This window comes from Acanthaster planci, linkage group LG04 (assembly GCF_054643075.1).
Source record: "Acanthaster planci isolate LZ-2023a linkage group LG04, COTS_SCS, whole genome shotgun sequence".
In the NCBI taxonomy this organism is placed as follows: Eukaryota; Metazoa; Echinodermata; class Asteroidea; order Valvatida; family Acanthasteridae; genus Acanthaster; species Acanthaster planci.
The window spans coordinates 23,145,386-23,158,218 of NC_141780.1; the positions used below are offsets into that span (position 1 = coordinate 23,145,386).

At 38.4% G+C, this 12,833-nt stretch overlaps 1 protein-coding gene across 6 annotated transcripts in view; it reads left to right on the forward strand.

Moving 5' to 3' along the window:
- LOC110983413 (membrane-associated guanylate kinase, WW and PDZ domain-containing protein 2-like) overlaps nt 1-12,833 on the forward strand; it is a 67,010-nt gene that overhangs the window by 32,104 nt on the left and 22,073 nt on the right. For all 6 annotated transcript variants that reach the window (XM_022242667.2, XM_087135995.1, XM_087135996.1 and 3 more), the window contains 5 exons: nt 3,156-3,213; nt 6,114-6,355; nt 7,456-7,647; nt 8,073-8,800; nt 9,867-10,032. In XM_022242667.2, the coding sequence (XP_022098359.1) occupies nt 3,156-3,213; nt 6,114-6,355; nt 7,456-7,647; nt 8,073-8,800; nt 9,867-10,032 (1,386 nt within the window). The remainder of the gene's footprint in view (nt 1-3,155; nt 3,214-6,113; nt 6,356-7,455; nt 7,648-8,072; nt 8,801-9,866; nt 10,033-12,833) is intronic.

Consider the following 12,833-nt stretch of genomic DNA (forward strand, 5'->3'; position numbering starts at 1 on the left):
TTCTTGAAAAGAGTCCTTCTGACTAGCCAGGAGTTCACATCTCAAAAGATTAGTGTGAATAGCCAGAAGTCTATCTAGCCAGAGTATAACTCACATGTCACTCACATGTACCGGTAGAAACTTGTTGCAGCCAAGACTCCCATGAACAAGTAAGAGACTCACTTGTAGCTAGAGGCTGCCTTGTGAAATGTCTCTCATGCCAGCAAGAGACCCTCGCAAGTGCCCAGGATTCTTTGGAAATAGTCACCACTCCACTTAGCATTGACTTTAACCAAAGAGATAGTGAGGGAAAACGAGAAATCGTCTATTGTTGTGATTTTAGCCAAATTATCTGGTGATTTTAATGAAGAAAGTTCCTGCAGCAGTAGCCGCCCCTGTTTGAAATGGTGTCATTAGCAGGTGTCTAATAAATACAACGCATAGGATGGTCTTATTGCATGAGATGTTTCTTTAGATGGGGATGTGTAGAGTGAGTACACGGTATGCGGCACTTGGTCTGTAAGGAATCTGTAATCTTAATGACCCTGAATGCTGCTGTAAATGCACATTGAACCTCACTGATTAACTTCATGATGCGCCATTAAGACGTGTAGGAAATTAAATATGCAAATCAGTAATTGAGAGATGGTTGCCAAGGTTTTTTGGCATTTGTACTTTAACATTTTTGCTGACTTTAATATGTTTTTGTTTGTGGAAATGGCTGAAAACAAAAGTGTATGAAGGTTGGTGTTCACCTCAGGAAAAATTTTGATTGTAGAGTTTGCAGATATTCTGGTAATACCATGTACCTCCGGTAACACCATGTACCGTTGTGGTATTAAAAAAACAAACTGTATTGGGTGGCTTTACCTCAGTACCGACCAATTCAGTATCATTCTTAAGCGAGCAGGTGCAAGTTGGGTACTTTGTATACTTTTATGTAGAAAATCAAAACGAAGCTGAGGTGAAGAGAAAGACTCTACCATCTCAGGGGATATATGTAGAGTCATAAACCTTAAACATGGCTTGTGAAGCCAACCAATGTGGCTATCTAGCTATTAACTTTGCATCAGAAATCAGGTATAGAATGAGTCTAGATCATGCTTCAAAATCCTTCCAGAACACTTTACCTTCTACTCGTAGTGTGTACAATTAAAAGAAAACTTTCTTTCCAAAAATTGAATTGAAGATTGAATCATTTTTTTAGTCATCACTGATCACATTAAATAAGTTTCTGTAAAAAAGAGTAGACATGGGAAATTTCAAATACCGCGGTATTGTTTCCATGATAACCAAGTAGCCTATAATCCCCATACTGTGCGAGCTTGTGTATACACGTATTAATGACCACATAAAAACTAGGATTAATTATGTACATGCACAATGACACACAGGGTACGTGGCCACGTACATGTATGTACTTACAACATGTACGTGTGTCATTTTGGCTTGAAAGTACAAAATTGAAAAATATTACGTAGGTAAAAGAAATTTCATTATACAAGTACATATTCACAAAATTAAAATATGGAGAACAACAAATAATCTAGAAGAGTCACAAACAAGGGTAAAATTGAAAAATGTATAAGTAATAAGACTAAAAGATTGAAGGACTTGGGCAGTTACGAGGATTTCTGGTTTGTAGTATGCAGCAATGTGACAAATTGCTCATATGAATAATCCACTGTTATTTCTGAGAAATCAGTATTTGAATTTTGGAGGGGTGGATAACATGGTCAAATACATTTAGACAAGGCGCATGCAGAGAATGTTTCAAACAACTGAATATGATGTTGCTCTAGCAATTGTAACCAAAGATGATCAAGAACTGATGAGGAACCTTCAAATATGAAGACTCACTCTTGGTTTGTACTGGAGTAGTATTTCTTGAGAATCTGATGAAACAATGTACATGTAGATGGTTATTAACTCATTCGTCCCTTCACCCGTTCATGTAACCCATCATGCATATAACAGGTGTGATTCTCACTGGCCCAGCACTAGTGCATGTTTTATATAGGATGATGTTTGTTTCATTGTATATGAATTCATAGGAGCAGCTAGTTAGAGCATGTAGTTTATATATACTGGTATCTTAGTGGGATCAGAGGTGTATCTTTGCAGTATGAGATGATATTCAATTGCTCGTTGCTTTGTTGGACTTTAAGATTTTGGGCATCAAACCCATTAACACTGCCATTTTTCATTTATAAATGCAAATACATGTATAAATGTATAAATACATGTATAAATACATTGTAAAACCCAAAGTTTGAAGAAATCAGACATCGTCATGGAGATTGACTTTTTTTGCCAAAATCCAAAATTTTATCATCAATCAGGTGTTTTTCCAAGTGTGGAAAACTCAAAAGTTAAAAGGAAATGTGTGCAACTTTTTCTAAATAGCTCAATAAGATTTGCACATTATACTTTTATAGTTTGCGACCTTTCGCAAATTCTGTGTAATGCTCTTCAGATGTTTCTGTGAAAGGATATTTTGTCATGCTTGATAATGAAAACATCATTCTTATCTACTATTATTGAGCAAATTAAATACAATATTATTTGAGAATTCTTTCTAATTCAACATTTATTTATAGAGGCAAACACAAAAGTCTTGTTTACAATTTTTCCACCAAAACCAATTCCATTAAAATTATGCAAAGATAACGAAAGTATGATCAATCCAAACTATGACAAAAGTCATCAAGTAAATGGAATACATTACAATAGCTTGTGTGGGTTACTTCCTGATGCACATGTGGTATTATCCTCATCTAGTGACTAGAAACTTTCCATGTGATTAAGCTACTGGAAAATCTTATTGGTGTACATCAGATTAAGTCTGATGCACAAGGGTGTCTGAAATCTCAGAAGATTATTAGTCATGCAGTTAAGAGATGTAGATTGTTACGCTGAAGGAGGAAGTAATACCACAGTGCATGTAGACATGTAAGAGGATTAGCATCAGTGTCCAGTGCCTGATCACTGGACTTGGTCCTAGTCATTTGACCTACTGACCACTGGCAAGAAGTTAATAAGAATAGTCATGCTGCACATTGACATATGACATGTGTGACATTGCCATCTACATGTGGCAAGTTTGTGATTGCCAGTTCTTATTCAAGTTCTTGAATTAAGTTTGATTTAACTTATGGCGTGTGTATCTGTTGCAGAACTTCCTTATGGCTGGGAGAAGATTGATGATCCACAGTTTGGCACCTATTACATTGAGTAAGTTTTCATGTCATATAGATTTTGTTTGTTTTTAACTTTCTTGCAGTGTTTATTTTTGGAGTATTTTCAGTAAAACATGGATTTTTTTTTCATTTTGGGTTGGAAAAAAAAAGAAAACAGATGGAAGGTGAATTCAACCCTGTAACTTTCAGATCTCAAAAATTGATCAGGGGTTGACATGTAGTTTTTCTTTGACTGCCATTGCCTTGGTATACATCATTGCTAATATTACAGTGTTATCATGTACAAGGGCTTGATACCCAGCCTCAGCATATTTGGGTTTGAGGATTTGCAATCATCAACACAGTTTTAGGTGACCCACTTGGTAGAATGCTGCCCTGGTATTCTGGAGGTCTGAGGTTTGAATCCCACTGCATTCAATTGGAAAACCACCAACACGATGTTAGTTGACCCCATTGGTACAGTGCTTTTCAGGTGTACTTGGGGTCTTAGAATTGAGTCTTACTGCACTCAAAATTTACATGTGGAAGAACCCCTAACGCTGTGCTGGATAACCTAGCTTATACACTATTTGTCTAATATTCTGGATGTCTGGGGTTAGAATCTCATTTGACTCAATCTAAAGACCACCAACACAGTATCACATGTCCGGGTAGGCAACCTGGTTGGTTAAATAATGCATGAAGAGCTCATCCAATCAGTTTCTATTTTCATCGTAACTTATTTTTCACGTTTTACAATTGTTTATCTCAAAAAAGTAATAACGTACATACATGTAATACATTTATATCAAAACTTGTACAACAATTTGGAGTACAGTTGGCATTAAAGTGCAGTTATGTTTAAAAGAAACTCAAACATCTACCGAAACAAATTTTAAATGGTATGAAGTATGAAGGTAACCAACAAAACAAGTTGATTAAATGTTATCAAAGTGAAAACCAGAAAGATAATATGGGAGCAATTTTAAGACGTCATTGTGAATGTGTATGTGATAATGTGCGCAATGTTTTGTGGAATAAAAACCGGTTTCAAGGATCTTATAATAAAGATCGCCCATAGAAACGTCGTTCTATGCCATCTTGAATTTCATGTAATCAGTTCCCTTTAGTTTAGTCCGTTTCTAAGTAGACATGGTCGAGGAAAGGTTTGCTTTTGGTTTACATTAGGCAAACACTGGGACTACAACTGTATACGTATGTACAGAAAGTTTTCTACATTCACTTTCACTTGGTGTATCAGGAAAGGATGTTGGAGTGAAAGTTCTTTTTATTGTGCCTTTTTTGTGTACAATTCAGTTGAGTGAAACGTTTTCGGACAGTGAAGCTGTGATTTCAAATCTGCACCTGTATCAGCTTGAAGTACCACGTACCAATGTCTTCCCTTCAGCATGTTGGGAGAGGTGTAGTCTGTTTTGTGGACTGTTTCTTTGACTTACCAGTTTATTGTAACGTGGCAGTTGTAAATAAATCTCTGATAGTAAACTGATACCTGTATGCTCGTGTGAGCTTGTTCATTTCATGTCGGAATAAAATACAAGCATCTCATCTAAAGTGTCTGCCATACATGTATGTCACCATCCAGTTACCGTACAACCTTTGCTAGAAGAACTCTTGAATGGATTTACCAATCACAAGTGGTGTTGCACCTGCCAGTCAATCAAAATTGTTGAAGGTATGGCTTCTGAGTCAGAGTTACCCATGGATGCCAGGAGCCAGTTGGATCGTTTTACGTCCACTGTGTCTGCCCGCCTGTCTGTCATGGGAAACAATCTCAGGGACTTCATCACAGATGCCAAGCTACGCACTGACAAGAAAACTGCCGTCTTAGAAGAATCCCTCCAAGAGACCAATACTCTGGTTCAGAAGATCCAAGCAGAGATAGAGGAGCTGAGAACAAATATTGAAGATGTTGTCTGTGATTTGGAATGCAGGGGTTACATGAGCCAAAAAGACTGCCTAACCATTTTTGAACAAAGCTCATTTTGGTAAATGCACGCATCAGTCGTCATAGGGATAAGTACATTTACTTGTAGGTGGAGGGTGGAAGTTGTTGAATCCATTCCTAGTGATGTGGACTGATATCACACCCAGTTCATTTTATAACAAAATTATTCTTAGGATGTCTTTACTAAAAAAGTTCTGGATTTGTAAACCTGTAGTCAATCCAAGTTAGGAAATGGTATTCGGGTGAAAGAATATTAATAATTATTTGGTATGATTCGGTGTTGTGGTCGAGACCATCACAAGACCATATGCAAGACCAGACATAAGATCAGTCACAAGGAACAGGGTGGACAATGATAAAGGAATGTTTTTGTTGCAGTTCATTTGAATAGCTTGTGACTTGAATTCAGACTGGAGGTCTTGTGCTGGTCTTGTCAAGGTCTTAAATGATCTCAGCTACAACACTGGTATGATTTGGGGCACTGAAAGAGTAAAGAATTCTACATGTATTTTCCAGGTACATTAATTTTACATCAGTGCCCTCCCCGCTGGACTCTAGAGCTTTCAGATTATACAAGAAGAGGGGTAAAGCAATATCACAATTTATCAAATTGATTCATTTTTGTCTGTGGTAAGCTCCTTCAAAGTGTTTCCAAATTTAGACAGTTGATCATCAACTTTTCCCACATTTGAATTAGTTGAAAAGAGACACCTTCCTACACTTCACCCCTCTGATGCAACCATGCTGAATTTGTTCACATTTAAATGTGGACTGTGTAAGATGTCTTGTTTTTCTCGAGTATCATGAAGTGGGTCTGCCTACATGCACATGTAAATGTGATGTGCAAAACATTTAGAAATGTAGTGTTTGGGATACTTTTAGTCCTTCTGTTGGTCAGACGGGAGTGTCTTAATAATACCTCAGCAGTTCTTATTAAAATTTTACCGTTGACTGCCATGTGAAAACAAGTTTTTCCTCACCCCTTCCAGTCACATCAACCGCAAGACCCAGTATGCTAATCCCGTCTTACAAGCTAAGGAGGAAGCCAGAAAAAATGACACCAACAAGTCAGATGGCAGATACCCGATGACCCTTCCCAGGTCAGCTAGGAGTAGCCAGAGTTCTTTACAAGCTCCTGCTCCATCTAGGGCACTCAGTGATCCTAACATGCAGGAGAATGGCCACTCAGCAAGACCACAGCTGTCAACATCACCCATCAAGACAACTTCAGGTAGCCACTTTAAAGTAGCCACTGTTTGAATGTGAAAAGCCAGTGTTAATCATCTGCTGTGCTTTAATTTACAAAGTCAGATGGGGGGAGCACGTGTAAAAAGGAGAGTCATTGTCACATTTGATGTGAGAAGGACATCTTGAGACAGGTTCTCCTTTGGATGTGAAGGTGATGACTGAGCCTCCTTACCTCCTTGGATGAAATGTTGACGTCTAAGATGGCAGTGTTGTAGATATTACTCAGTCTTAGTAATTTTTGTTGTCAGCTCTTAATTCAACGTTTTGGGTCTTTCCCATGAGAACTTTTTCTTTTGTTTCCTTTATGATTCTTCATGGAATTTCCCTTAAGGTGGCTTTCCATTGGTACATTTTTCTGGTGCGTTGTTTACATGATGCGTTCATTTGTTTCACTTTCACAGACACAAAAATCGCTTCCATTAACATAACACGTATGCGTTGTGTTCAGCCATCAAAAGTGCTCGGGGGGGGGGGTTATGGATACACAGTGCATGGCGCAAGTGTTGATATGCTTATGGAAAGGTACCTTTAGTTTGCTGATAACTCCCTGAGGTTTTCCCTAGAGTACTTCAACTTTCAATCAAGTCATTCCTCTCACATTTCCCACTTTATTTCATAATATTTTGTCTTCAGTTTTTACCATTTTGATATTACAAATATTCCTTCCTTGTTGATAATTACTTCATACCTAATAGTGAGGGGTTTGAGCAGGCTTCCCTGAAATGTTCCTGTTAATATCAGAGGAAGCATTTCTAAATTTTAAATTGTCCCGTAACAAGTTTGAAAGGGAAATATCTTTTTCAGTATTCCATACAATATTTTAGTTTGCCAGTCAAGTTCTGTCTTGTAGAAATTTCTTTCCATCAAATTGCCACCAATTTCTCTGAATAGTAAGATATTACCATGCCAGTCTACATGCCAGTTGTTTGACAATAATAATCTTATTTTGAGAATGTCGTAATTGTGTACTTGTGCGCACTTGCACATGCACAAAGAATGAAGTTTCAAAATTGTCCTTTTGATAAAATTGTGTATTGGAATTCAACATGCAGAAAGCTAGATCAAATTTGTGTTTGAACACAGATGCAGAGTGGCGAGCCATGTTCACCAACGACCCTGACAAGTTGAAAGGTCAAACCATCAAGACGGTGTTAAAAAAGAGCAAACGTGGGTTTGGTTTCACCATCGTGGGTGGGGATGACTGTGAGGAATTCTTACAGATTAAGAGCGTGGTGCCAACTGGGCCGGCTGCATCTGATGGGATACTGAAAACAGGTTAGTGCAGTAATGGATATATCATGGGATTAACATTGATTGGTGTGATGTGAACGATGGCTCTTTATGTATTGTCATAAGGACCAAGCTGACAAAGGATTGTAGGGAGTAAATGGTTCATGGTTGTGGAAAGTCACAGAGAAGTACCGGTATTTGAACGGCAAAAGCCCAAGCCATAGCCAGAAAACATTCATTGTCAGAAGATCATATCTTTCACAAAACATGTAGCACGTGTTTTGGGAAAGGGTAAAAATGTACCAATTAGCAAAGTGTGCATTTGTTCATTTGTCCAGCTCATATGCAGTTTCAGCATTACTATTGCTGAAGCAGCGTTGCACATATAATTGTGTGATCACAGTTGTTTTGTCCCTCATCAAAGAGAACCCTCCAATCATTACTGTAACTTTCTTTACTTCCTCTCGCAGGTGATGTTCTTGTGTTTGTCAAAAGTGATGCCACTCCTGAGCCTGTCAAGGTCTTAGGCTATACTCATCAACAAGTTGTGACCTTATTCCAGGCCATTATGCCAGGGGAACAGGTCCACCTTGAGGTTTGCCGTGGTTACCCTCTGCCCTTTGACCCTGATGACCCCAATACACACATTGTTACATCCTATGCAATCTCGCCCTCTTCCAACCAGCCCGGGGTGAAAATCCCTGGTACCCCGTCATCATCAGCTTTCAGAAAGCACAATAGCATGCCTTCAGACAAGATCCACAACAACATCGGTCCACCGAGTTACAAAGACACAAACATGACACATGCTGCATCGAGACATCAACACGAGAATCGAGACACTCCCCCACCCCCACCCAAGATCTCCTCTGGTCATCACCGAAACCACCGGAATGGAGATTCAGGTTCTAATCTTTCCCGAGAAGCACATGTCAAGTCACTGCCTGACCTGACAGCAGCCAAGCCCCAAGAGATGGAAGTGACTGGTTCCCCACGTGCTAAGACACCAACGTTGTCCTCCAATCACAAACCGGACTCTTTGACGTTACCCAACAATGTGAACAGCAGGGGGAGTGTATCCAGTGAGCATCCTAGCGAGTCTCCATCAAGCACTCAGCCTGAGATTCATGCCATTCAGTTTGTGAAAGGAAATCAAGGCTTTGGGTTTACAGTGGCTGATAGTCCATATGGGCAAAAGGTAAATTGAACTCCATTTCTAAAATATCTTAGTATGTACATGTAACTTGGTAAATGCTGTTGCAAAGCTCATTGTTTAATCTTGGGACATTCATGTAGAATAATGATGGTAGTGGAAGTGTTTGAATCTCTATCAAAATATTCATCACTCAGAAAATTTGACAGAGCAGCTACCTCCTCAGTTGTGCTCATTTGTTGTTAGATTGTCTTGAAAAGTTTCTATATGAGGTAATACATTTCTGTAAGTCAAGTTGTAGTCTATGGGGATTTCAAGGTTGTTTCCTCAAACTTTTCAAACTGTCTTTGTTGAATATTGCTGTATTTAAAGGAAAGTGTATGGAATGCGCAATAAAATGATAGAAGATAAACAGTTTGAAAACAGACACTGAAACTTTTGACCAGGAAAATATTGCAACTTATGGTTTGCAGTAGTAATAGGTGTTGAAATCAAAAGTGTTTCATTGCAATAGAATCACCTGAGATAGAAATAAGATTTCCTTAGGCCATTGTTCTAATCTATTCTAATTCGAAAACAAGCTTTAGTTCTGTTTTACTGAAACCAAAACATTCTGTTTGTTACTCGTTTTCACTCCAAAAGAATTCTTCCTGAGAATGTTACAATTGCCTTTTCTTTTCTTGAAAAAAATCTTAACTTTCACAATTGGCATTCTTACCAGACCTTGTAAAGATTGTTAGATCAGATCAGAGACACTGTCCTATGCACAAGACATGCTTTCATTCTGCTGAAGTTTTCAGAGGAAAACCCCCAGTTTTTAAAAAAATATATTTTAAAGGTCTGATTCTCACGTGGTGTGTCTTAGAGAAGTTTGGAGTTGGTAGACAGGCATCTGTGTATGTTGTACATGCACTTAATTATTGCAGCTGGGCTGTTTGTCAGAACAGTTGCTTGTACAGACTTGCATGTTGACCACGACCTGCCAAATTGACCAGCAAAGTGAGAGGTGAAAAAGATACAACCACTTTGGGATTGAAAAGCTTAAATTTAAAAACTATTTTCAGATCTTTGTGTATTGTAACTGAGATTAATTTTTTCTTGTCATTCATAGGTGAAGCAAATCCTAGCTCCGGCAAACTGTAAGACACTACGAGAGGGCGACATTCTGGTAGAGATCAACGGGGAGTATATTCGGTATCTACCTCACAACCAAGTTGTTCACAAGCTGAAGGAATGTCCCTTGGGGGTAGAGACAACCATTGTGGTGCAACGAGGAGGTGAGTTGACTTCAGATTTTAAACCCTCAGACTTGACTGGTTCTTGCATGGAATCCTGAGCACATCTAGATCCCTATAAAAGAAATTTTCAGGAAGTTGTAATTATTACATTTTTATGTCAAAGTGAAGGCTTCCACTGAAAGAAGTTTTACAGTATTGTACATACATTTGATGCACAGGCTACATAGACAGAAGGCTTCTTAAAGCTGACTCCATGAAATTGCATTAAGCTAGTTAACAAGATTTTCTTACATGAAAAAGGTGATGCGGTAGGGTTCTTTCCACAAAGTTTTAAACCTTGCAATTGTACATTGACAAAAATTGAATGAAAAAGAATTCTTAAATGAGTGTACACGTCCTCCATGAAACAAATGAGGAAAATTATGCTTATTTCCAGGTCATACAGCCTCAAGGGGTTAGAATAGTACATGTACATGCAAAAGAAACACTTTAAAGTATAGAAACTTTGCAGCTAACTTGTTTTGCAGATAGCCCCCAATGCTGAGGTTTACATTCATACGTGACAACTTCTACAGTCGAGAAATAGTGTATTACTTACGAAAGTAGTTTTTGGCTTGTCCGGTTTGCGGTTGGCAAATAAATTACTTACACACTATGACATTGAAGCATTAAGGTTCGTAAAACTAGTTCATCAGTGGAATAATTTCCCTCAAATGGCCTTTTGTTGGATCTTGGTTGCATCTCCATCTGTGGGCTCATCTCATGCTCGTTGATAAGTTTGAAAAATTTACTATTGGAACCAGATGGCTTTGTATCATACAATTTGATGTTTCTGCAGCAGAAAATACAGCTATGTCAGGCTTGATAAGTCTCTACTTGGGATTAAACTTGTAACACTAAAGACTGAAACCAAAGATGGGACAGAACTAAGATTAAGACCATCTCACCCTTCCATGTACAGGGTTCCCATGGTCATGGAAAATCATGGAAATTTCTGGAAAAGGTCCTGGAGAAGTCACAGAAAAGTCTTGAAAAATAACAATATAGGACGTTGTGAAATCTCTTCTCAGAGGAACAAAGTCATGGAATGTAGTATCCAGATTTCTGTGGTAACCCTGATGTAATGTGACGTAAGTTCTTACGGTACATGTACATGTACATAAATATACCCTGGTAGTTACCAGTACATAGTCCATAGAGCAGGGAAGCGTGGCTAAATCCACTCTGCAGGCTACATGTATATATCCCAAAGAATATGTCAGGGAAAATATGGTACCGGTGTATATTTCATCAAATTGGACATACACTGTACATGTACAAGGCACCCAATTTGGGTGTGTGACTGCATTCACTGCAATGTTGTTTCATTCAGTTATTTAATTTATTCAAGAAGTGCATTATATTATTACAAAAATTGGGGATACATGATCTTGTTTCCCTTGTTACTCTTGTCCTGTGGCACCTGTGGAACACTACTACCAGTACCCCGTAACTCTAGTCAACCTGGTTTTCTACAAGTGTCCTTTGAAGCATAATGGCTTTATCCCTAACCCCCAGGCCCTTTTTGCTAGGGACCCTCCTCAATCCTCCAGAATCCTCCAGTTTTCGGGGTCAAACAAATTGGATTCTCCCTCAATCCTCTGAAATCCTCCAAAATTTGTTGAAAATGTTAATTGGAGGTGTGCCTACTGGCTCAATCCTTCAAAATCCTCGGCAATTCCTGTCATTATGTTGAGACAGTGTGAATGGCATTCTTAAGCAGTGTGGTTGATTCACAAGAAATATTGGGCTGAATTTATGCATGACTAAGTAAAAACAACACAAGATCTAATGTTAGTAACCCACGACCTTCATGTATGGCATCCTTTGCAATAAGCCATGCACTTTTGTCATTCACCCTCAATCCTCCAAAACTGCCTGAAGCATTTTGGAGGATTGAAGAGGGTTAGGGTTAAACTCAAGAAGACAAATGTGAAGTCCATGAATCTCTCCAGTTATTATGATTGATTCTCCCTTATGTTGAACTCTTCACCCTCATGGCATACTGCTGTCTTTTGATAAATCAATACCAACCTGTTCCCATCAATTACTTTTATTTCACTGAGATTCCAGACTGTACTACATGTACTTCATGCTTACCTTTCTTTCCAACTCCATTCCACCTGAAATTGTACCTTCCAAATGTCAGAACCATGGATGGATGGCATTTTTCTGTTAATAACAGCTGTGTCTGAATTTCCTTTCAAGTATTGTTTGAAATATCCTTGGACTTTTGGCACTCAAAGCTAGACTCGCACCTGTGGTGATATTGTCTCTAAGCTTAAGGGAATTGCTCAAACAAAATTCCATAGGAACTCTATTGCCACTTGTTAAATTTTTTGCTGTTCATGCAACAATGAACTGTATAGGGCTTGTTGATACCCGGTATGTCTTTTCAGGCAAGGACTATTATGACAGTCTAGACATATGCGAATCACATCTGGAAAAAATTGTAAAAATGCACCTGTGTGTTTAACAGGTTGATATCCAACTGCACTGGGAATGTTGTATCAGAGTTCATATTTGTACATACTTCTTGATACTTGACTGGCTATTTGCACTTGAGAGATGCGGACTGTTGCAGAGAAGTGGATATTTGAACATTCTGTAAGCTTATATCTCGTTTTCAAAATCTGAAGGCTAAAATGAACATGTACATGTAGACTGTGCTACATTGGAAAATATAATGTTCTTTCATCTACATGAACCGGTAAGAAAAGAATGTATGTTTGGAATCTGGAATGAATGTAGTTTAGGTGTGCACTGCACAATTTGACTGATTCTTTTGGCTAGTTTGTGTG